At 36.9% G+C, this 26,218-nt stretch overlaps 1 protein-coding gene across 1 annotated transcript in view; it reads right to left on the reverse strand.

Moving 5' to 3' along the window:
* Positions 1-584: 584 nt before the first annotated feature.
* The window catches only part of LOC132155079 (collagen alpha-1(XI) chain-like), a 109,522-nt gene continuing 83,888 nt past the window's right edge, over positions 585-26,218 (reverse strand). The window contains exons 40-67 of the mRNA XM_059563860.1: positions 23,831-23,920; positions 22,692-22,745; positions 19,245-19,352; positions 18,658-18,765; positions 17,949-18,002; positions 16,825-16,878; positions 15,620-15,727; positions 13,605-13,658; positions 13,283-13,336; positions 13,145-13,198; positions 12,440-12,493; positions 11,630-11,737; positions 11,478-11,531; positions 10,994-11,047; positions 10,850-10,903; positions 9,134-9,187; positions 8,423-8,530; positions 8,154-8,207; positions 7,981-8,034; positions 4,739-4,846; positions 4,546-4,599; positions 4,260-4,295; positions 4,112-4,165; positions 3,720-3,969; positions 3,393-3,505; positions 3,213-3,281; positions 2,441-2,674; positions 585-908 (exon numbers count right to left, since the gene is read on the reverse strand). Coding sequence (XP_059419843.1) covers positions 762-908; positions 2,441-2,674; positions 3,213-3,281; positions 3,393-3,505; positions 3,720-3,969; positions 4,112-4,165; positions 4,260-4,295; positions 4,546-4,599; positions 4,739-4,846; positions 7,981-8,034; positions 8,154-8,207; positions 8,423-8,530; positions 9,134-9,187; positions 10,850-10,903; positions 10,994-11,047; positions 11,478-11,531; positions 11,630-11,737; positions 12,440-12,493; positions 13,145-13,198; positions 13,283-13,336; positions 13,605-13,658; positions 15,620-15,727; positions 16,825-16,878; positions 17,949-18,002; positions 18,658-18,765; positions 19,245-19,352; positions 22,692-22,745; positions 23,831-23,920 — 2,397 coding nt within the window. The 3' untranslated portion in view covers positions 585-761. The remainder of the gene's footprint in view (positions 909-2,440; positions 2,675-3,212; positions 3,282-3,392; positions 3,506-3,719; positions 3,970-4,111; positions 4,166-4,259; positions 4,296-4,545; positions 4,600-4,738; positions 4,847-7,980; positions 8,035-8,153; positions 8,208-8,422; positions 8,531-9,133; positions 9,188-10,849; positions 10,904-10,993; positions 11,048-11,477; positions 11,532-11,629; positions 11,738-12,439; positions 12,494-13,144; positions 13,199-13,282; positions 13,337-13,604; positions 13,659-15,619; positions 15,728-16,824; positions 16,879-17,948; positions 18,003-18,657; positions 18,766-19,244; positions 19,353-22,691; positions 22,746-23,830; positions 23,921-26,218) is intronic.

Genomic DNA, 26,218 nt, shown 5'->3' on the forward strand with positions numbered 1-26,218 from the left:
ATTGCAAATCTGAAAGATTTGGAATGCTTGGTTTATTTTATAGTTGGCAGAGACAGTGGCAGATTGATTTTGTGAAGAAATTTGTTGCACTGTTGGTCCCCCCCCACCCCCCAAAAAAAATCTAGAGAAAAGACTCAATTTCAAAAAGATCAATTTTGATGCATATGCAAGACTTCAAGGCAATCGTGAAAGAACAGTATTGTACAAAATAATAATTACAGTTCTACCAAAACATTTTTAAATAAATTTCAATAGCACATTAATTGTTTGGGTGTTTACGACAAGAGCACACCACTGTGGCTTGCTCTGAGCAACACCTGGAGGAGGATCTGTAAAGGATAAAGGAAAAACGAGCAGGAACGGGATTGGGAATTTATTGGTTTGGTGCTGGGATTAAGGTTAAAATGGGACAAAAAAATAACAATCCTTAAAAAGTCAAGTGACAAAAAAAACGGGTTTGGAAATGGGAAAAGAATCCTACAGGCTTTAGAGTGGTGAGATGTTAAAGGAATGGGTCCTCCTTCCTCTCCTAAAAGTGCGCCAATGTCAACCAGGTAGTTTGTGTCCTCTCTGTTTTTATTCCAATTGCAGGTTTCAGTCGTGTGACTGGATCCCACCAGGGCCATGAATATTCCATTTCCGATTACACAGTGGGGGTGCTGCTGGTGTGTGTGTGTTTGTGGCGCGAGGAGGAGGTGGGCAGGGGGTCTCTTGGCAGGCCACACTCCTTGACCCTTGCCTTAAAGGTAGAGGGGTGTCCTTCAACCGAGAAAGCAGACAGGGCCTACCTCAAAGCCAAACCTTTGACTGGATTCCCCAAAGTCATTCAACATGACATCGATGATGGGCACCTGGTCGATGCGAGGAGTATTAATTTCCATCACAGACTTAGAATATCCCTGCTTCAGCTGAAAGAGAAAGATACTAATTGTGTTATAAACATTTTAAGCAATATTATGCAACTGTTAGTTCTGTTAGATTGGACAAGCGACAAGAGTCCAACAACATTGAAGTTTCACAGTTTGTACAACTTGTTGCTGTTAAAGGGGACGTCTAATGTCATTTCATGCATTCTGACTCATTTACACAGTTAAAGAGTTAAACATGGCCAAACGAGTTGGACGTATGGCAGAATAACCTTGTTCCGCTTCCAAAAGAACCCAGCGTTAAAGGAACAGTGGATGCAGCTTGTATCTCTGGGAGAGCAACGGAGTTGTGTTTGTTCCTGGCATTTCTGTGACAAATGTTTTATAAACAAATTAAATACAATTTAAGTCAATAAGGTTTTTGTTCCTGTTTTATGCAAGTGTCACGGCTTGCTAAAAGGAGTGTTCGACTTGAAGCTGCGTTGCACAGATTGATCTGTGTCTGACATCAAAGTATCAGAAGAGCGTTTCGAAAGCACACAGAGCCGTCTGCTCTTTTGGTACTTTGATGCCATACACTGATCGATCAAACACACCTAATAGATAACAGATTCACGTGTTTGTGACTTTTTACCTCCACAAGCTCGACTGTTTTCAGAGAGAAGTGATACAGCTGTATCTGTCTTTTATAAATCTGATAAAACTAAGACTTTTCAGAGATATGAAGGATGCAATACTACTCAAGATTAACATGAGATTGGCCGAAAAGTTATGTCCCCTTTAATGACAACTATTAAAAATAAGTTAAACTAATTGAAATAAAGCTGAAATAAAGAATATATATATATATACACACACACACATACACACACTAATATTAGATGAATAACTTAAAACTTGCCAACTAACTCAAAGTACTAAAATTATTTAAACTAAAAATTAAATAAAAATAAACAGAAGTAAAACATTTGAAGTTAACACATCCAAAATTATTCAAATTAAAACAAATAAATATAAAGATAAAAGGTCAAATATTAATAACTACTATAACAGTATATAAATAATGCTAAAATAACGCTGGTTCACTTATCAGAATATGAGAAAAGAAGTGGCGAGAATATTCAGTATTCTTGTTGTGATAATGAGATATTGCTTTTAATTAACATCCGGTATAGTATAAATATATAATATATCAGTACATATTGGATATTAGTTTTTCATATATATATATATACAGTATATATTGGTATTTCCTCTATTTTTACATTTTACACCGTTGTTGTTACCTAAAGTTCACTTTAATCAGGTTAATCTTCAAATTCTTTCTAGTTAATCTTTAAAAAAACAATCTTTAAAAACATGTAGTTAAACTTAAAATGAATATCCACATTTTCCTACTTTACATGAAAATGTTGTGATGCCAAAGGGCACCTTTAAGCAACTTTATCAGTTATTGTACAGTTAGTTTAATATATTAAGACAAAATAGTACAGAATTTTAATATCTGCTAATAGTAATATCGGGTCATTTCTAATATACAGTATAAACAGCAAACTGATCAACAGCACTCTTACCGAGCAGCCATCTGAAAGAGCCTTGATGAAGGGGCTGTTGTCATACGACATTTCCTCATCATTAGAGCCCAGGAAGCGCAGCGCCTTGTCATAGTTGTCAGCCTTGGCATCATACCAAGCCACAGACTGATGGCACATGTATGTGAAGTTCTGCCGGGCAGAAGAGCTGAGCAACTTGAGGAATGTCATCTGGACTGAGTTTATCAAGCTCTCCTCAACATCCACATAAGACAACTGAGACACAAGAAATAGATGACTGAAAAAAACTTTCAAGAACTTTGAAAAGTGCTGTAGGGATAGGAATCATTAGCAGCTTAATGATTCTGGTTCCTTGATCTAGTTTTTTAGTACTTTTGAGAAAGGACCATTTAATATTTAGTTCTTACACAGAAATACTAAGCACAATTCTATTTTTATAACACGACTGGTTAGCGACTTATTCCTTTGCTGATGTTTAAGAACAGTTAATAGAATCCAATTTTATGAAAATAATCAATTTCCAGTATATATATATATATATATATATATATATATATATATATATATATATATATATATATATATATATATATATATATATATATATATATATATATATATATATATATATATTAATTCAAAATTCTGAATAAGAACCTTTTTTAAAAAAAAAAAAAAAAAAAGCCCTAAACTACTGTCACCCTTCAAACAATAGAGACATTCATGACCAAATTGCTGAGCTAGGATTCAAAGTTTATGAAATTTATAATGCAAGAGAAAAAGGGACACTTACAATTTTTCCACGCTTAAATTCACTGAACCAAGATCCTGGGGACTCCTTTGGCCAGTTTGATATTCGAACCTGGAACAAATGGAAACTGTGATTAAATAATTCACTAAGATAATACAGTTCTTTATTTTTGATTTATATTACTACCAATCATGAGATTTAGCAGAGATGAGCTCCTCTCACCCCCGAGGATTTCTTATCGGGGTAAATGCAAGTTTCTCCACCTGCAGTGAGGTTACAGTATGCTCTGAAGGCATCTCCCATGCATCCCATATTTGGATCGATCCAGTAATGTCCTACAGTAAAAAAAAAGCATGTTAAAATTCTCTTGCCCCAGTTAATTTGCCCCAGGCAATTACTTCTCTCTATATCTTTTTTTCATATTGATGTGTTTTATATTTGATTATTAAGCCTTGTTTACTTCAGACAGACTTAACTGCCTCTTGTGTATGTTTAATTAAAATAAAAATAAATAAAAAATGCTAAAGTAACTTCATAACTTTCTCTCACCATCAGGGAAGTCTGGTTGGCTGAGCTGAAGGTCTTTGCAGGTTCGGGCTGGGTTATCCTGGGTTCCCAGTGGGAACTTCATGCGTTCAATGTCCTGTTTGAGGGTGTTGAGGGATCCAAACACATCCTCCATTCCCTCCATACCATAATCCATCATTCCTGCTGCTTCATCATCCTGCATGTCAGGCGATCTCCTCGATTTTTTACTTGTCTGGATTGGGAGGGACTGAATGATGTCACCAGCAGGGCCCTAGTGATAGACAATCAAAGATTAAATCACTGGCAATTCTGTAGAGTCAATCCCATTGGAGACATAAGCATGTCAGTTTGATTTTCAGCACAGCTCTCAATACAATCTGATTCATTTTCATGCAATATAATATTCTTCTTACAGGAGGACCTGGTGGTCCCATCAGGCCAGGGTCTCCCTTCTGGCCAGCTGGACCCTGGGAAAACAGAAAACATGCTTAATTTAAACAGTGATAATAAAAAAACGAACCACATCAATAACCATGTATAATGGAGATGTTCGGCACTTACATTTGATCCTTTGGATCCCTTCTGTCCTTGTGTGCCCTGAAGATAGAGACAATAAGGAAGTCAATTAAGCAAATGTTAGGGTGGTCAAATGTACAAAAGGGAACCAAGTGGAGTAAATGGCAAGAGTGGACGAGCATTTTCAGGTTTGCCGAAAGAGAATAGCACCTGAATAGCTTGATGATAACATGCAATAGAAAAGATTGTATATTCCTAATAGCAGTGGAGCATATAAATTAATTTCAGGAAAAAAAATAATAATAATAAATAATAAAAAAAAACAGCTTACAGGGATACCAGGAGGACCTGGGGGGCCGAAGGGACCAGGAGAACCAACGGGACCCTGCAGTCAATAAAACAATTAATTTGTTCAGGTCAAAATAAAAACATATTCTTAAATAACAGCATCTGTGAGGAGCAGACAAAAGCACACCCAGATCCCGAACTAACTCAGATGTATCTAAAGAGCACATGTCACTCACAGCATCACCCTTGCCTCCACCAAGTCCCTGAGGTCCTTGCAGTCCTCGGTCACCCTTCTCTCCTGACTCACCAGGAGGACCGATCAGGCCAATCAGACCTGGATGACCCTGGATGAGTAAAGGGAAGCTTCAATATTAAATCACAGGTTTTAAAGTGATGGTTCACCCAAAAAAGGTAAATTCGATGGCCACCTATCTCTCAAAAGGACCACTGACACTCTATCTACAATCTCAATTATGAGTGTCAATGGTCAATTTGAGAGATAGGTGGCAGTAATGCACTTATAAGTCTGTGATCTGCCGTAAAGCAAGAAGAAGAAGAAGAAGCGTCATGCGCTGGCTGTTGAGAACGTGCTCGGGACAGATCGGACATTGCGGTTAATCAGAGGTAAAAAAATATTTAAATACTGTTCAGTTTCTTGCACAGACTGATCATTTTGTGTCTTTACACAATGTATTTTCACGAGCCGCAGGGATTAATTTGGTTTTGTGTATGTTTTTTTGACTCTCAAAGCCGTAATTCCTATTCACTTCGATTATATAACTGACAGACTGCAATGGTTTGAATTAAAAATCTTAGTTTGTGTTCTACTGAAGAAACAAAGTCACCTACATCTTGTTTGCTCTTGGGATAAGCAGATAAACAACAAATGTTCATTTTTGGATGAACTATCCCTTTAATAGCAGTGTCCTTAAGTAAAACATATATATGCCTATATTTCGCAAAAGCAAACATACAGTCACAATTTTCTGTTAAACTGAGTTTAAGTTGTATTTAACCCAGAATCTTGGTTTACTTGAAACCTATCTGACTATGGCAATGCATTATTCAGTAAAAATGAATAAATAAATAAATAATAATTATAATAATAACTTAGTTTAAAGGCTGAAATTGTAAACAATGTCTTTTAACATGTACAAAATACAACATACTGTTCTGGATCTTTTGCTACCACAGTCCACAGCATGAACAATTTAAACCTTACTTAAGACATAGAATCTGAGAGGTGCTCAAGCGCTTTAGTTTCTATTCAACACCTGATATTTATAGCCACAGCTACTGTACTTGCCTCTCCAGAATATTAATACTTCAGAATATTAACACATCTCAGCATACCTCTAGATTTACATATGTATACTGCATTGATTATGTATTACAGGCAGAGTAACAGTTTAATCATTGTCTGACACTGTATTTAATCTACAGCACTAAGAGCTTGTTTATACCTTGTCTTTAAATGTAACAGAGATGGCAGTAAGATGACAGTAGTGAGACTGTTGCTCTCACATCATAAACTTTTAACTGAGCTCAGAGTTATGTTAAATATTCATAGACACGTTTAGGAAAGGAAAAAATTTTAAAGTGTGAAACCTCCTAGGAGACGTTAATTGCAGTATAAAAGTATATATTTAATGTATTTAAAGCTTATAAAGGCAGCGTTTATTTGAACACTCATATTGCTCAAAATATTGTGCATTATTATATATATATATATATATATATATATATATATATATATATATATATATATATATATATATATATATACACTCCTGAACAAAATCTTAAGACCAGGGGATGCTTGCAAATTTTACACATTTCGCACTAGTGGATCATAACCGGGTTCTAGGTGCTGCTTCAAAATGCCAAAAGAAGAAACAGGAGCAAGAGATAAAAAATAGAGAGTAGGCAATTTATTGAAAACTGCATTTTAAGTCAAACAGGCTGTTCATCAGCTGATCAAAAGTTTAAGACCATAGCCATAAAAAGCTCAAATCTGCACAAAAATATGGCTTTCAAGTCATTGTTTTTCAAGCAGTCATACTGTCAAGATCTTTCTGATGGCACAGGCAAAAAGGCTTTCTCTTTTTGAACGTGGCAGGATTGTTGAGCTGCACAAGCAAGGTCTCACACAACGCGCCATCGCTGCCGAGGTTGGACGCAGTAAGACAGTCATTTTACATTTCTTAAAAAATCCTGAGAGTTATGAGACAAAAAAGTCAAGTGGTAGACCCAAAAAGATTTCACCTGCACTGAGCCGCAGGATCCGACGGGTTGTCCATGAAGACACAGGTCGATCCTCAACCCAAATTAAGGCCCTTACTGATGCTGACTGCAGCCCAATAACCATAAGACGTCATCTGCTAGAGAAGGGCTTCAAGAACAAAAAACGTCTTCAAAGGCCACGTCTCCTCCCACGACACAAACTTGCCCGTTTGGAATTTGCAAAGGAGCACCAAACATGGGACACTGAAAGGTGGAAGAAAGTTTTATTCTCTGACGAGAAAAAATTTAACCTGGATGGTCCTGATGGCTTCCAACGTTACTGGCATGACAAGGAGATCCCACCTGAGATGTTTTCTACGCGGCACAGTGGAGGAGGCTCCATCATGATCTGGGGTGCTTTTTCCTTCAATGGGAAAATGGAGCTTCAGGTTGTGCAGGGGCGTCAAAGGGCGACTGGCTATGTTGATCTGTTGCAGCGGGCATCCCTCTTGACCGAGGGGCCCCGTCTGTGTGGTAATGACTGGGTCTTTCAACAGGACAACGCTGCAATTCACAACGCCCGCCTGACGAAGGACTTCTTCCAGGAGAATAACGTTGCTCTTTTGGACCATCCTGCGTGTTCCCCTGATCTAAATCCCATTGAGAACATTTGGGGATGGATGGCAAGGGAAGTTTACAAAAACGGACGTCAGTTCCAGACCGTGGATGCCCTTCGTGAAGCCATCTTCACCACATGGAGCAACGTTCCCACCAGCCTCCTGGAAACAGTCGCATCAAGCATGCCGAAACGAGTGTTTGAAGTGATCAACAAGAACGGTGGGGCTACTCACTACTGAGTCCTTTTTTGACACTTTTAGTTCTGTTGTGAGTTTATTTTTGGGCTATGGTCTTATATTTTTGATCAGCTGATGAACAGCCTGTTTGACTTTAAATGCAGTTTTCAATAAATTGCCTACTCTCTATTTTTTGTCTCTTGATCCTGTTTTTTCTTTTGGCATTTTGAAGCAGCACTTACAACCCGGTTATGATCCACTAGTGCAAAATGTGTAAAACTTGCGATGCATCCCATGGTCTTAAGATTTTGTTCAGGAGTGTATATATATATATATACATACATTAACAAATATATGACATAACGTTTTCTTACAAAAATTATCTACTTACATGTTCCATTTGCAGCATTCTTATTTTTGCGCTTTAGAAAAGTACTAGTTAAATACTAGTTACAACATACCTTCTCGCCTTTAGTACCAGGGTCACCTTTCAAGCCAGGAAGACCAGGAGGACCCTAGAATTTGTCAAAACACATAAATGTCACAATTAAGTGTTTAGGCAAAAAAAAAAAAAACAAGAGTCATATTCATTACTAAATGAACTACATAATGGTGCCGGATTGTATCTTCTTACCAATGGTCCAGGAGGACCATCTTGGCCAGCAGCTCCAGGAAGTCCCTGCTCACCCTGAGAGAGCAGACAGAAAGCCACAGCCCATTAAAACATACTATAATATGCAAAAATTAGTGCAGGGCATATTGTACTCAAATCTACCGACTAGACAAGAAAAGTGCCTCAACTCAAGCTTAATTATTCAAATTAAGAGATTCTTCTGTACCATTCTGCTTGCTTAATATAATTTCACACTAATTTGAACTGTATCAGAGTTTTCAAGTGCATACCACAGGCCCAGGGATGCCACGTAAGCCCTCCGCTCCAGATTTTCCAGGAGGCCCCTGGGGGCCCACAGGCCCAGTTTTGCCCACTGGTCCTTCAGCACCAGCCTCACCCTGTTTGACAAAAATACAATTCAAGGATAATTTACTGGTTAATACTTGGGGTGGGGGGTGTCATACATAAAAAAATAAAAAAAATAAAAAGTCAGCGAAAATGGGACCCCACAATAGCTACTTACTAAACTGAAAAATAAATGAAAAAAGAAATTTGTATAATGTTCAAAAATATTTGTAAAGGACATTCTATATAGCTAATGTTTTTAACCATTTATGTTTTTATCATTTAACTGATCTTTTCAGTGCAAGTGTCCTAAACATGGTAAACATGGAGTGAATGATGACAGTGGATCAACAAATCAACTGAACAAATGCTTTTATGGGGGAAAATATAGATTTCCTGTCAGCTCCTGTGACTGAACCTGTAGTACAAGCTTAACTTGTTGTGGCATCCAATTAGGCTTTCTTTTGCTCAGATCTTTCAATTAGAATTTTAAAAGTCAGGACCGCTAAGTGTCATGAGAGATTGGATTCAACAGACCGAAGCATGGACAGATAACAAATCAAGCTTTCAGGAGGACAAATGATTTATTCTGCATTACAAATGGCAAACATGTTGTTTGGTTGCTCAGGTGCAAGTTTAAATAATAACTATCTTACCTTTGCACCCTTTTCTCCTTGCCTGCCTTCTGTACCAGCTGGGCCAGCAGGACCCTTGAAGAGAGAGAAAAAAGAAAAAAAAAACTCAAAACCTTCTAACAGCAGATATTTATAAAGAGCTTTTAACAATAAAAAAGCTACTGCATCCAAATGTACCAAGGCAACAAGTTAGCATACTTTCTTTTTTCATCAACATGACTACATTTTTGTTCACCGATATCTCACAGAAACCAAAACATACTCCGGCAACCACATACACACAATTGTATACCTCTTAGGTGCATTATGATGGCTTTTGCTATTGTTAATGCGCTAATATTTGCTAATGGAGTAACATCATTCGAGATACTCCAAAACAAGTCTTTTTTCATACACAATATCGATATTGAAGTAAATGTATCAAGTTTTACGGATGTTTAGATATTTTAATGGAAAAGACAAAATTAAATAAAACAATTTCTTTTGGAGTGAAGGTTTTAACAATAGCAATGGCCAATGGCTTGGGGAAGCATCCAGATATTTAGCATTCCTGTCCACACATTTGTGAACTTTATTAATATGATTATACAGACAAATGATGGTATTGTATTCTCAGTGTGGGAATAAGCACATGAAATATGTTTTTTCAGAAGTCCATGATCAATATGTGTGTGCACATTTAGATTCAAAACACACAGAAGGCCGAGGTCTGCAGAATGAATCAGCTTCATGCACAGACCCACTTAAAATTATAAGCAAGGCGAGCGGAAATGGAAAGCCCTGAAATGCATTTTTATTGCTATTAACGGCTCTGCTGATACGAGAAAATTACAATTTTCAGACTAAAAGCCTGTTCATATATTGAAAAAAGTCTCAATTTCTTTCCTGACATATATACGGCAATAAAACTCACTTTAGAAAAACAACTGAAACGAAATTCTCTCTGAACTTATGAGTCAGCTACTGAAAATTACAAGTTTACTCTGGGAAATACGTCAGATCATATAGAAGTGTTAGAGCTAAAAGTGTAATCAATTCTAAGACATGGTCTTGAGGATTACACCAGAGCTGACAATGACAACTTCATTTCCTTTCGGTTATCACACTTACACTGCCGTCACAGAGCTGTCATTCAATCCACTTCGGTCAATGTTCTGTAATAGGACTGTCTAAACATCAGCCTCAGCTCAACTGCTCTTAAGCAATGCAAACGGATGCGAGAAGCCCATTTTTTTTCCACACAGGTTTTACGCTATGCTGAGATTTAACAGAAATGCCTTTCCCAAGCAAAGCCCGCACTCTTTACTCACTTGGGAACAATTTACTGAGGGAAGACTCAGTAAAATCCTAACTGTGCTCTCCTTTTAAAGATTTATTGTTTGAACAGTTCAGATCCGTTAAAAATAAACATGCCCCATAAAATATGGGCTACTTTTAGCATGAATTTACAGAGGCTCTCATAAACCTATTTGAAAAAGTGTGGTCTCAGCAGATTATAGAAGGAACAACAAAGGGGTAATACAAACAAGTACTGTAAATTCTTATATTTTCTTAAAGAATGAAAAAATGTTATAGATCAACTTTGATACTTACTTAGAATCATCATTAGTCCATAATATATTGTACCAGTTTCATGGCAAAATATTGAATATAACTATTTGTATGCGTTTTCAAAAATGTGTGCATTTCTAGATATAACCAGTCAGCCAACAACGGTCAGTCCAGAGTTGTACTAACTCGTTTTCCAGGGGCTCCTGGAGGACCAGCTTCACCAGATGGACCAGGCGGACCCTGTGGTGTAAAAATGGAATGCATTACTCCCAAGTTTCATTATGTTTGAACAAAAAATATGATTTTCAGTGAGAGTCGACCATCACTCACAGGCTGACCGGCTTCTCCATCATCTCCCTTGTCTCCAGGAAGGCCATCGAGTCCCTGTGTGAAACAGGACATTCCATCACAACATTGCCCGTAATCTTTCATTTCCATTAAAAATCATATTAGAGCTTACTCACAACATTTGCTTAATATGCTCTTGGACATTAAACCTGTAACTAATGACTATTTTGAGGACATGTTGATTATTAGTTTGATTTATTTTTTTTTTTTTACATCTTGCGCAATGCTTTTCTTCAAACAGTGTGCAATGAAGCCTATAACATATGCTAAACAAGGTGGGCAAAAAAAAAAAAAACTGGACACATGAAACTACATGAGCTTTTGAAATGTTTACAGTATATATAAAGTGCTTTGGAAAAGAGTTGCATACATTTTCCCTCACCTCACTTCCAGCATTTTAAAATGCATTTGTTCTCCACAGAAAAAGTTATTTTACTTTTGTAAAATGTCTCCATATTTAACTTACAGCAGCTCCAGCCTCACCAGGAGGCCCTGGATCTCCAGGGAAGCCAATAGGACCCTAATTTACAAGAAGAAGAAAAATTCAGTCATCATATAGTATTATATCTGTGTAATAAAGGAAGGGTGCTTTCTGGGATGTCATTGATGGAGACCTACTGGGTTTCCTTTAGGACCGTCATCTCCAGGGATTCCTCTTGCGCCAGCGGGTCCTGCAGCTCCAGGAGGGCCAGATTCTCCTTTCTCTCCAAGCTCACCCTTGGGTCCCTATAGAAGGACACGACAAATATCCTAAAAAATATGTAATTCAAAGGTGATGCTATGCTGTTTTCAAGCCCAAGAGGGAGATTAACTGTAAAAGTGGGCTATAAAGCGGTAATAACGGTTACTTATTGCTTAGTTCCTCAGTAATTGAATTTCTGAATTTGATTTAAGATAGCCACCAGAGTGAAATACAGTTCAAATTTTGAATTTAAGAAAGTAAGATTAAAATGAACTGAAATTCCTATTACTGCAACTAGTATAACATAAGTGTCTAGAAGCGTTTTTAATCTAACTTTGAATATTGCATTAAACTCCTAATGCAAGCAGAAATCTACTATCTTATTTAGTCTCAAAAAGCATTGAGACAAACATCAGTATTTAAGATGCTGATATCAGCAGCAGGCAGTGGTTGAAATAATGTCCCTGGGTGAAAGGGCATGATGATAACAGCAACCATCTGGAATGCAAGTGACGTTCATCTAAGCATATATGAGCTAGAGGAAAACATTCACATGTTAATTTAATCTAACGCAAAGGACTGTAGCAGCCTTAACACCTTAAAGGTCATCAGCTTAATCTGGTAAAAAATATTGGTGTCTGTATGCTCCTTGAATGTCAATAGATTAGCCTCAATCACAGGCAGGTCAGATGTGTCTATAGTAAAAACTCAGATTTAACAACTCTTAAACACAAACAAATACTTACTACTGAACCAGGTTCTCCTAGTGGTCCTGGATTACCTGCCTCGCCGGTCTCACCCTGAGGGGAAGAGAGGAAGAGAAACAAGTTCAGTTCTGTCTAGTCTTTATTACATGTGACATCTATGCACATTCACCATAATAACTATAATGCACATTTATGTATATTCATGTTTTTAAAGAGGGCATCGGATGAGCATTTCCACAACTTGGTATGATTCCTATAGGGTCTTCATGAAATGTCTGCAATGTACTTTGTTTAAAATTCCTCAATGGTCATGTGAAACACCCCCCTTTGTAAATGTTCAAAAACATCTCTGATCACAGCGACCCTTACCGGTGTATGTCTCTTTAGATGATAGTGAGCTACTGGTCACCCTGCCCCTCTCTTCTGTTTTTTTTTTTGTATTCTTTGGTGTGTTTCCATCGCGACAGCTGCTCGTGTGTGGAGAAAATGGCGGACAGCGTACAACTGGTTGAGGGCAGAAATATGCTAATACGGGAGAGTCCATCAACCGTCTTGGGCAGGGCTTGATAATTGAGACTGTTTAGATTTGTGGGGATTAAAAATAAAAACAGGACTGACTGGATTTTTATCATCGTAGGGTGGCTGTGTCCACACACTGCTTAGACATATATGTGCAAACACCATGTAAAAGTTAATTTAGCATCCAATGTCCCCTTTAAAGAGATTCATGCAAGAAATACTCACCTTTTCACCATTTCCACCCATTGTGCCAATACCTCCGGGAGGGCCAGGAGCACCCTGTCAATCAAATACAAATACTGATGATTCAAATCTTTCTGATTCACTAAAGTTTCTATTCAAATATTTCACAGTTAAACTCACATCTGCTCCACTAGGACCTTGAGGACCTCTGGGACCTGGAGGACCAGGTGGACCCTATAAGAAAAACAACAGTTTGTCAAACGATTAAACTCTGGAAGATTAAATGGATTGAATCGAGCCAAAATGTGGTAAATCATTATGACCTATTTATGACAAGAATCTGCAAATCTTGAATCACTGGCACTTGCACTAATACTATAAAGGTGTTGTCCCATTAGTGAAATTTAAATTAAAGTATGCATGTTAAGTACAAAGTTAAGACTAATCATGACAAAACTATAGGAAACGCTGTGTTTTGACAACAAGGAAACTGCAAACTTACCATTGGGCCAACATCTCCATTCTCTCCTTTCTCTCCTGGTGGTCCTGGCAAACCCTAGTAGAAAACCAGCTTTAAATATTAATCAGGCACAACTCCAGGATACATTATCCCTGTTAAGAATTCACCTATTACAATTTCAAAAATGCTAAAACTTTCAGTTACAACAGAGGATACGTTAATGTTTCCTCTTCCCCCATGAGCAACATGACAATTTAGAATAACAATCAGCCTCACCGTGTTGAATATTAATATTATACATTTGCTGCTCTGAGCCACCGGGTAAACACTATTAATCAAATAACAATTTTTAGTAATTAGGAGTAGAAGGAACCTTATGGCAATTAACGCATTTGCATTTGGGAGCCTGTGAATGTGTCGCACCCGGTGTCACTTTGAAAACATGAAATACAAAAAGAGGCAAAGCTTGGCAAGCAATTCATTTTGCAATTCAACTGAGCTTGACTAAAGAGGTCTGAATAGTATTCAGATCATTATCACCAAACAAAACCAACAGACGTCTCTCCATTGTTCATAGTCAACATCTGTAATTACAAGGCTATTGTGGGTCATTGTACTTGGTAGACGTGCTCTTTGGTATTCGCTTACGCATATCGTACCGCTTATTGTTGTGATAAATGTTGTGTTAATATAAAAGAACAGAGCTGATATTTTAAAGCCTTTTTTAGGGAAACCATTTTCCCAACTGCCAAACAGCTTAAATGTTATATTTACAGTGGGGTTTAAAAAGATAATGAAAAGTCTCCATTCTAATAAAGTCCAATGACTTCTCATTAGCAAGTTATTCAAAACTTGGGAGAAAACTAATTAAGATGGTTCATTTCTTTGAGTCAGAAAATCATTATTGCAGAGGATCAAAGAAATTTACTAACAAGGAGATGCAGAGAACAAACAATTAGCACAGCTGGGATGAATCGCTATTCCTATTAGCTTTGATTACCAGTCAATTGCTCTGAGTGACTCTAATATTGCTGTGTAGAGTAACAGCCTCTGTTTCCATTTGAAAATCACTCCCTCATTATTCCTATAAAGGTGAAAGGTGTATTTTTTTTTTATAATGCAGTCTTAATACGCAGAGATAGCTACAGTACCATTAAAACATTTTTATCTATTAGACACAAACAAATCACAGTCAAATAAAAATTACAGTAAAAACAATAATATTGTGAAATATTATCATGGTTTTAAAATGACTGCTTCTCAATAAAAACGGTCTTCTTTTAAAAATAAAAATGGTGGTGATGGTGAAGTCTTCAGTCACATGGTCCTTCAGAAATCTTTCTAATGTGCTGATTTGGTGCTCAAGAAACATTTTATATTTTTTTTATCAATGTTAAAAAATGTACATAGCGGAATATTTTTATGGACCCATAATACATTTATTCATTTTTTTTCTGGATTCTTTGATGTAAAGTTCAAAAGAACAGCTTTAATTTAAAATAGCAATCTTGTGTAAGATGATAACATTACTGTAATGCATCCTTGCTGAATAAAAGTATTAATTTCTTTCAAAAATAAATAAATAACAATTGTATTAATTGGTAGTGTATAAGTAAACAATTCGTAAGCTGATTTCTCTGATAAGTGTTTTCGCGTTTCAATGTTTGCAACAATGGCTCAGCCTGTGGCTTGAACTTCTGAAGTCAGAGTGGGACTCTCTGTTTGTCTGACCAATGGAAGACGGGAAGTGTTCAAAGAATCCTTTTGAGAAGCAATCATTATTTTTGCAAATCCAACTGGTGGCGCTAGTGGCACATAAATTACAATTCACCTTAAAAATGTCAAGTAAACTGAAAGTGACTAAATCAATCAGCCATGTTTGGAGCAACATAATTGAATCCAGATTTTAAAAATGGCTATTGCTCTCTTTGCACAATTATCGTGTCTGAAAAGTCTTAGATGATATTAAACAGTTGAGCTGTGTGTAAATAAAATAATACGCAAGCAGCAGATCCATAATAGATGTGTTTAGATTAGTGTAAAGATGATAAATCTACCTGCAGTCCAACGGGACCGGGAAGACCTGGGAAACCACGGGACCCCTCATCTCCCTTCTGCCCAAACATACCCTGCTGACCTCTGGGTCCGGCCTCTCCGTCACTTCCCTGCACAAGAAAAAAGCAGTCAGATAAACGATAACACACTGACGCATGAGCATGATGGTAGAGAAGTACAGTACAGTGCAACAATCTCTTGCTGACCCCAGAATGTCTTTCATACTGTACAGCGCAGACAAGCATGAAAATGACATCTACCCCTTGAGACATCAAAAGTCAAGCTTGGAAAGATGTGCCATTCAGTGGAATGCCCAGAGGATTTACTGTGCCGTCCTCATTTCTGACGCTGCTTGCTCTACAGGATCAGTAGAAGGGATAAGGAGGGCTTCAAAGGCAGAATGAAGATGAAGTTACTAAAGTGATGTGAGGGAACAGTGCTGTCTGTGAGAAGAACGTTATTTCCAAATTTGTAGTTTCCTATTCAGTAGAAAAGCCTCCAAGAATGTTCTTCACATAACTGCACAGAATAGGTGTAATTAGCAGCTTTTATAGAGCTAATATATCAAGGAAATAGAGATGCCCAGCTGGAAGTGTTCAGCTTGAGTCATAAACTTTAAATATTCAACTGTGTGCCACCTGGCCCTGACTACTTCCTCTCACTGCTGCTTTATCAAATCAGCAGGCTGCCTGACAGAGGCAAAACTGAGCAAATGTGAGTAGTTATTCATTTAACAGACACTTTTATCCAAAGCAACTTGTAGGGCACTTTTTGGACCAATGATGACCAGAGTTAAACAATCAGGATGACCCAGAAGATGTGAGAGAATTTGGTAAAGTTGACGGAACTGTCACTTTCAGGCTAGTAGTTACAATTTTAAAATCATTATTAGTTAGTTTTTTTTTTTTGCCCTGCAAACATAAAATTGTTTCAAGGCTAATTCATCACCCTTTGTGAGATTCAAACCTACATCCTTTTAACCAACAGCCCAGATCATTAACCACTAGGCCACAGCGCATCTGATCAAAAATAAACACTGAAGTTAGGCTAAGAAAGCTTGAGCAGTGAAGATGCTTTATATGTGTGAAATCACTGCAGTATAGAAGACGATATATCTGCTTGACAACATTTCCAAAATGAATGGAAAAAAGAGGTGACATTTGGGTTTCATCCTACATGGCTCAAACAGAAGATTGTAAGTACTCACAGCAGGACCTGGAGCTCCGATTACACCCTGAGGGCCTACCGGACCTGAAGGACCCTTCAGCAACAGACAACCAGGACAATGTTAGGGACTGTTATGAAGAAGTTAGAGCTCATATGAACATTTAAAGTGCCAAAGATAATAATTGTTTGTGTAAAAATAGGTGCAATAAGTGTAAATGCAGCAAAAAAAGGTAAACAAACATTTCTAAATAATAGTATTATGGTTATATTAATATTATAAAATAGCTCCTATGTATTTCAATGGGGAAACATCAAATTCTTCAAAACTGTTCGCTAAGATTAAGATTAAATTTCATATTTAAAATTGACAATGAAATCTGGCAACTGTTGCATAAATGTCTCACTGTTTCTTTTTGTTCAAATAGCGTAAAAAAAAGCTTACTTTTCAGGCTAGACCAGCTAGTGTGCATGCGCAGTCCTAAGCGCATGTCTCAGATTGTGACTGTTTCTATAGCAACTGGAACTTCTAACCGCGGCTGCATTGACACACATACTTTATCGATTAGTGAACGGCTCTTTTATTTCGAAGGCGGGACTTCGTTCAAGAAAGCGGCCATATAGAGCATTGCAATTTTTCCCATTCAAAACTATACGACTGACCCGTCTTGGGTATTCTATAGTCTTTGATATTATTTAATGGACCTGAGCTAACACAAACTTACAATGAACAGCTGTATCTTATTAACGTTATCAAAGATTGATAAATACTGTAACAAATGTATTACTCATTATTACTTAATGTTAAAGTTAACTTCATATTTCATATTTAGCACACTGCATGACAACAGATAAAACTAAACAGCTCCTTCAGGAAACAACAGTGATGCATGCAATATACAGTCTTGAGGACTAAAAAAACAATAGTAAATATGGAGAATAAATACAAACAGTAAATACAGTATTTAATACAGTATAGACAAAGTCTTGCAACAGTGGGATTTAACTGATTTGTAAGATAATGCATTCAAAAGTAGGAACTTACTATAAAGTATTCCCAGATACATATATAATAATTAATATTTTGAATGTTTTATTTATAACAAAATATCAAACATATAAATACAGTATTCTGTAGAAATTCAGTTTGAATACTGTTTAACTCACATGTTCGCCTTTGTCACCCTTGCTTCCCTTTTGACCCGGTTCTCCAACTTCTCCCTGAAAAAAAATAAAAAATAATAATATTATATATATATATATATATATATATATATATATATATATATATATATATATATATATATATATATATATATATATATATATATATATATATATATATATATATATATATATATATAACCTTGAAGCTCTGTTTACAACTTTTCCCTAGTTGCCTGGTCATCAAAAATTTCTCAAGGTCACTTCAGCATCAACAGCAGATACTCCAGAGATTTACTTTTAACAGTAAAACCAAGACCTTGAGAAGTTTTTGGAATTAATTGATTACTTGGCCCCCTCAAACACCATTGCCGCCACAACCGAAAAGAATAATGTGGCTTGAGACGTGATAAGGATCTAAAAAAGAACTATTCTACATTTAACAGGGCAATAATAGATTCTGGAATACATTAGCCTCAGAGCACGTTTGTTTACTTGGTTTATGAGCATGTGTGCAAAAGTGTGTATGTACACCTCGATTTCACTGGTTTCAACATTTCACTTTAGTAATGATTTTGTGTCTTGTTTGGTTACAATGATGGATAAGTCAAAACTCTGTCCACATTGTCACTAATGGTGTGCAGATGTGAGATGGGCATGATGTCTGTGGATTAAAACGTCATTCTGTAGCATTTGGAATAAAATGCTGCACCTTGTCTCCATCCTCTCCAGGTTGACCCTGAGGTCCGGCTGAGCCTGGGAGTCCGACTGGACCTTGGATCCCATCCCGACCGGCAGGTCCAGAAGGTCCTTTTTCACCCTGAACGAAGTTAGGAAATAACATTTTATAAGCATGTCTTAAAGTGCAGATTACGAAAATGCTAAGACCTCTATGCATTACATTCTATGAGGAATACTTTAATCTGGTTAATACAGGCCGCCTGAGCAAACAAGGCTAATGGAAGATCCACTGGAATTAATTAACAGCATTTATACACTATGCAGAAGAATATGTTCAGTAATTATTATAGAACCTTTCAGTCAACTAATTGATTTCAGCTTTAACTGTGTGTTGTAATAGTCTGAATTAACTGAATTAAGTTACTGTTTGGATGCTGCATTAAACTGGCTAAGCTATCTGTGTTAGATGTGTTTATTGAAAAGATGAATTTTAATTAACTAAAACTATTTCCCTCTGGCCCCCATTGTTTTCTACAGGAATCCCTAGACATTAGTGCATCGCTTAATGTATCAATGTATTTTATTTATTTTTTTAATCTCCAAACAATGTGCACTCACCGGAGCACCCTTCTCTCCAGCAGGTCCCGGGGGTCCCTGAGGTCCGTTACGTCCTGTTAGACCAATGGGGCCTCCTGGTCCAGCTGGCCCTCTCTCTCCTGGTGACCCCTGTGACACACATATCACATTTAATCTGACTGGAACACAGCTGGATTCCAGGAGAGATTATTAAGTTTTAAAAGAAAGCAAGTCTAGGCTTACCTAAAAAAAAATATTGCATATAGAAAATTAACAATTTTCTGCAAAAAGTCTCACTAACAAACATCATTGTTTGCAACAACAATTGCTCTTCTGTCGGGTGTGTTGCTTCCAGACTTCCTTTTTTTTTCGTCAGGGCAATCATTTACAGTCATTTATGACTACTGTACAAAGAGATATGTATTACAGAGTCTGCACAAATCTCAAATTTCAAAGAAAAGAATAAACTATAAAAATACATATACTTTCAAATATAAATATTTATTCGATTTTACACATTTAATACCTGAACAAAAATTCTAAACAAAACTAAAAACCATTACATTTAAAGTCCCATGACTTTTCCAGGCCAGTTTTGTGCCAGTTCTAAGGCACATTTGTGTATCACATTAAAAACATTTCTTTCTTACAGTCTATCAGCAGGTCTTACTGATGGACAAACGTTTATGGGAGAGCGAGCTCTCTCGTTCAAAACCAACACATAGCACGTCTTTTTCAGAAACAGTCCATTAGAGCATCTATTAGCACAGAAGGAATAGCACTGAAGAGAGCTCTCAGAGCGAGGGCTTTATTCACCGTTTACTTGAAGACATTGAGTTGCTGTGACATGCATGCATACACCCACACAAAAACATGTTAAAACTCTCACACAACCTCATCCGACTGCATTAGCCAGCAGTGTTAATGCTTATAAACAAAGGGAGGGGTTAATGGCACTGTACACCACACCTCATGCAGGGCAGAACCTTGCATCAACATCATAGAGGCATGGAGGTGAAAACACCTTATTTTGCAAAATGACAGTAAGCTATTTTCTGTGAATGTTTTAGACTTCCGATCATTTAACAGCCTTTAACAAAGTGCAGTAAACAGTAAAACAATTTGTGCTACAAACCAGTGATTTATGATCCTTATAATAAATTTAAATAATATGATAACAAATGCCAATTTGCAGTATCAAGCAATATAATGGATTGTTTTTGTACATCTAAAATAACTGAAATGACAGTGACCTTGAAGTCATACACACAAGTTACAAATGGCTGTAACTATCGCTTTAAAAAGGTGGATATCTTTATAAAAAAAAAAAAAAAAGAACCTCTGGCTTAATATATAAAACATAGCACAGATCATAATAATAAAAAAGGTAATTTCCATTTCCACAATGAACGCTCCGCTAACACCACAGACTATGACCAGTCATACAACCTAATATCAAACTGACACAACACACAGCCCTGACTCACTTTCATCTGATATACCACCTCACAAACACACACAGACAAACTTCTCAGAAAACACACTGTTCAAACTGACTCAATTCTTTATTAGAAACTTCTCAGAAGAGCTGTACTCTGCTGCCGGTGACTCAATTCAGGCCCCTGCGGGTGGTCTATTTAGGCAAAGATAAGATGGCTGATTGGCGTGGGTCGGCCACTGACTCAAAATCCTTCTGATTTCAGAGATTTTTCTTGCCGGGCTGTACAGATGCTTTTTATACAAGAGAGACAATGAATCCCTACACCAATCTTCCTCAAGCTGAAAGGGGCTTCACATAGCGCACAGCTGAAGCTTTGATGGTTTTAAGCTTTACTGCTGTGCCTTTACTGCACTACGAGAGAAGAAAGACAGCAGTTACTTTGATGGGAGGATGTTATTTCTATGCAGAATGGGGTCTTTATTTTATTCTACATCCTATATGATCATAGGGTTGTCATCATACCAAAATTTCAAGAATCAAGGACAGTGAAACGGCATGATTTAGATACAACTTTCAACACCACTTAATTCAACTATTAAACATGCTTCTTTAATTCCATAATAAAATAGTGTTACATAAATGTTCAAGAAAAATGTTAAATCTAAAATATTAGTGAATGATACTTTAATGCTAAACTCTCCCTCTCCCTCTCTCTCTCTCTCTCTCTCTCTCTCTCTGCGAGTGTGTATCTGTATAAACATACTACCTGTCAAAAGTTTGGGATCGGCAAAAAAAAAAAAAATTATATTGTGAAATATTATTATGATGTAAAATAACATTTTTCTATTTTAATATACATTTAAATCTAATTTATTCCTGTCATGCAAAGCTGAATTTTCTGAATCATTACCCCGGTCTTCAGTGTCAGTATATTCTAATAGAATAAAATTATAGAGCTATTCAAGTAAAAGTGGTAATAAAATTATACTTTATACATTATGTGCAATATATACATATATACATATATATATTTAAAATATTGGATGAGAAAAAAAAAGAATGGTACAAAATAAATGCCCATATAGCAAAGTATAACATTACGAAGTGTATAAATTAAAAAATATATATATTCTAAAGTAACACTGTCCAACAGTGACACCCTGAGGTAAAGTTACAGTGGAGGGCTTGCCTCCCCTGAGCCCATCGACTATTAAAAGAGATTCCATAGAGTGCCGTGACTTTACTGGGGGTTATTGAGAATGAATGAGGGAAACTCATGAGAGAGGAGGCAATGCCTCCATCGCGATGTGATTGCATATGACTGGCTATATTCGACTATCAGTATGAATCAGTCTGAATGAACAATATAATGTCATTAATGGGAAGACTAAAAGTAAGTAAACAACTCACACACTTAGATATAACCCCTTAGTTATATCAAAATAAGAGATATATATATACTTTTTAATGGAATTAAATATTAATATTTTCAAAGGTATCAGTAAAAAGATTTCTCAATTAAGCTGTTTTAAGAAATAAATATTTTTCTCTTTCCTTTTCAATATTTTGATTAGAGGCATAATACACAGGTCCAATAATCTGATACTAAGCATGTAATGTAAATGTTTCATTAATATCCCGCCAAGTCAGGCACTTTGCCCGAAGTACATTTGATTTCTCTAGTACTTAGCAGCATTATCATGAGTGCACTTCAAAAACCACACAAGCACATACTGTATCAAAATTGCAGTACTTTTGATGACAACAGGTCTGAATCTCTCAGCATATTTCGCGTATGATTCAAATGCAATTATTGATGTGGTGACGGACTTACTGATTAGGCCTGACTCATTCAGCATGATCAGACTGCATGGGATCAGATCACAGATCAAACTGGGCTCTCAGTGCCAACATTACTGGTCATTAAATTCACCACCTGCTGGAAGCGCCGGTCCAGAATTTGCCTTATGTCACTTCACTAATAGAGGCAAAGCTTTCAGATTGATCGTTTGCAGTGACAGAGTTTCCAAGGTAACACAGTTACTTACAATAGGGCCGGGTGGACCCTGTGGACCCTCGCCTCCCTTCAGACCAGATGAACCCTGTGTGAGAAGGAGAGAGAATGGTTTAATTCTCTAATGGGAGCTGTGCTTCAGAATCTGTCAAAGTGGCATCTGAAACTCTGAAACTGAATCCACTGCTTGTATGTGTTTGTGCCAGTATCTGGCAGCTGTTTGTACTATATTTCTCCTGGAAATACAGCCCAGAGTGTTTATAAAATTGGCAATCTCTCAATTTCCTACATCAGAATCAAGCACTGGCAATGCATTGTCATATGACGCCAAGGACACGTCACTCTCCTCCCATCAAGTCATAATCTGAGTCATGAAAAACATATGAGCCATCTTAAAGTAAACATCAAATCAGCAAGTGACGGCATAATCAACTGTTGTTTATTGAAATCATACTGGCTTTGTGTTTCAAATGCGACTTTCAGCAACAACTGATTCATGAAAGATATAACTAGTGGAGACTGAAATTCAGTCAAGATGTCATATAACTAAAAACATTTTTTTTTATATATTATATTCAGTCCCACAGTTTAAATACTCTTAATGAAGAAAAACTAGTAGAGACATTTCCAAGTCCCTGTGCTTTATGCCAAGCCATTTGTTATGTTTAAAGTAATTTACAAGCCCACAGAGTTCCACATCAGAGGGACAATACATGTTACACTGTATATTTGAAACATACTGAAAGTCAGTCATTTTATGAGATACAGTAAAAAAAAAAATTGGGGTACCTCATGCACTTTTGGTGTCCCTGAAACAGCTGTGAGACTGTAAAATCTGACTAAAAATGTATTATTTTTCTAAAATGTACCTTCGACAAGCTATTATGTTAGTACACACAAGTTTCTTTCCAATAAATAATCGGCTTTTGTGCATTAAAAGACAATATAAAATCAAAATTGTCTATTTATATATTACTGGTTATATTGTGTTTCTCTGCAGTGTTAAAGACGTATTTCAAAAGCTTACTGAATGCCTTAATTCATGTTAAATATATCAGTTAATCTCCATGAGCTTCAGTCTTATAGTTAGGAATGTACCCTCATGAACAGCAGACTGTTAACCATCCAATGGCCGTTTGGTGGAGCACATGACGTTAACTCATTGGTTCTTACCGCAGCGCCAGGAATCCCTCTTTGGCCTGGGAACCCTTTCAGTCCAGCAGGGCCAGGTTTTCCAGAAACCCCATGAGGACCTGGATCACCCTTCAAAGAGAGAGACGATCAGAAACAGAAAGAGCATTATTGCCATGTATGCTTGCGTACACAATGAATTGTTTTAGACAACAACAACACAGATTAAAAAAAAAAATACATGTATGTAAATATAAATAGACAAATACATAAAAAAAATCGAAAAATAAATAAGTTGTATGAACAGTTGTGCTATAGATTATAGTGGAATAGAATAGAGTGAGATGCAGGGATGTACTAGGATGGTGGTGTTAACAAATAATTATAAGGATTAGTCATGTGCCGGTATTTGGTAATGCGATATATCACGGTAGTGAATATGCATGGTATTGTTATCATGGGCACTTCTAAATACCGTTAATAATTATATATTACAAATTATTCAGAATTTGGAATGCATTTTAAAAATACTATTCCCATCAACTGGTCAAAATGCCGCTGTATGTTGCTTGAAAGAACATGAGGCTCTGATGTAAACAAGCAGACATTAGCACATGGGGGAACACGTGAGAGAAGCGCTGAATGAAAGCACATTCACTATCTGACAGCAGATGGCGCTAAACTGCAGAAAATGTAGCCCTTACCCTGGAAACCCCATAAATAAATCAGCTGCGCTACTTTCTAAACATATTTAAATAATTGTAAACAGCCATTCAGATTTGTGTATTTGCTATGTGTTCATCACACTGCCAGATACTTAAATCTTTAAACTAAATATGCTATTTATTTTCAAACTTTTTTTCCCATTTTAATAGATAGAGATCTAGATATTATCTGTAAGTGTTTTGATTCTTTATTGTTCATTCACACTTTACATTAGGGCTTCATTAGTTAACATTAGTTAACTAATGAGGTCTTATTGTAAAGTGGTACCTATTAGACTTTAAAGTTCTTTTGCACTTTAATCTGTCTAAAATTTGAAACTTTTATATTTATTTCTGTACTGCTTTATTGTATTTAAATGTTCAGTTATTTTTGTTATAAGAAAAAGGTTGTACCTGTTATACTATATTGTGACCACTTTTTTTAAACAAAATTTTTAAAACTAAATTAAACTCAATTTTAAACTCAATTTCAATACTGTATACCGTGATAAAAGCATTAGCAATTAATCACAACAGGGAAATTTGATAACACATATCTCTAATAAGGATATTGCACATTTTTATTGCATAAATGGGGAACATTTAACTGTTCATGAAGAAACTGTTCTTTTGCCTAGCTGTCCTGGTATTTGCAGCTCTGAAGCACCGGCTAGATGGCAAAAGTTCAAAAAGGGGATAACTTGGGTGTGGGGGGTACAGAGTGATTTTCTGAGCCCTTTTCCTCACTCTGGATGTATACAGTTCTTGGAGGGTGGGCAGGGGAGCACCAATAATCCTTTCAGCATTCCGAAACCATTCTCTGTTGTCTGTTGTCTTCTGATTTATGATTTTGTAGCTGAACCAAACCAGACAGTTATTGAAGTGCACAGGACAGACTCAAGTTTGAATTTCCCTAGTCTCTCTAGCTGTTGCCTATCTGTCAGAAAGCTGGTGATCCACTGTCAGATAGAGCTAGGAACAGAGAGCTGGGTCAATTTGGTCTGGAGGGTTGTTGGGATGATGATGTTGAAAGCCGAACTAAAGACTACAAACAGGATCCTCACAAAAGTCCCTGTTTTGTCCAGATGTTGCAGGATGAAGTGCAGTCCCATGTTTACTGCATCATTTACTGACCCAGTAAGGGTCCAGTGATGTCTTTCATATAAGCCAGAACCAGTTTTTCAAACGACTTCATGACGACAGACGGTAGAGCCACAGGTCTGTAGTCGTGAAGTCCTGTTATCTTGGGTTTCTTTGGAACGGGGGTGGGGACGGGACTTCCCACAACTCCAGTGATCTGTTGAAGATTTGTGAAAAGATGGAGGTTTTCAAACAGGCTAATGTAACAGCTGCTGGGCCTGGAGCCTTTCTTCTTTTGTTCTTCCTGAAGACCTGCCGTACATCATACTCACTGATTTGAAGTGCAGGAGGTGGGGAGAGGGGGATTGCAGGAGGTGTTAACGGTTGTGTGAAGATATAGTCAGAACGGGTGTGGGGGGTTTCAAATCTACAATAAAACTAATTCAGATAGTTAGCAAGTTGTTGATTCGCCTCAGTGCAGGAGGATGGTATCTTGTAGTTTGTGATGGCTCTCAGACCTTTCCACACTGAATGTGAGTCATTGGAAGTGAATTCATCTTTCAACTTTTTAGCGTAGGTCCATTTAGCCACTCTAATCTCTTTATTAAGTGGGTTCCTGGTCTGATTGTACAAGACTCTGTCCCCA

Source organism: Carassius carassius, chromosome 12 (assembly GCF_963082965.1).
Source record: "Carassius carassius chromosome 12, fCarCar2.1, whole genome shotgun sequence".
NCBI lineage: Eukaryota > Metazoa > Chordata > Actinopteri > Cypriniformes > Cyprinidae > Carassius > Carassius carassius.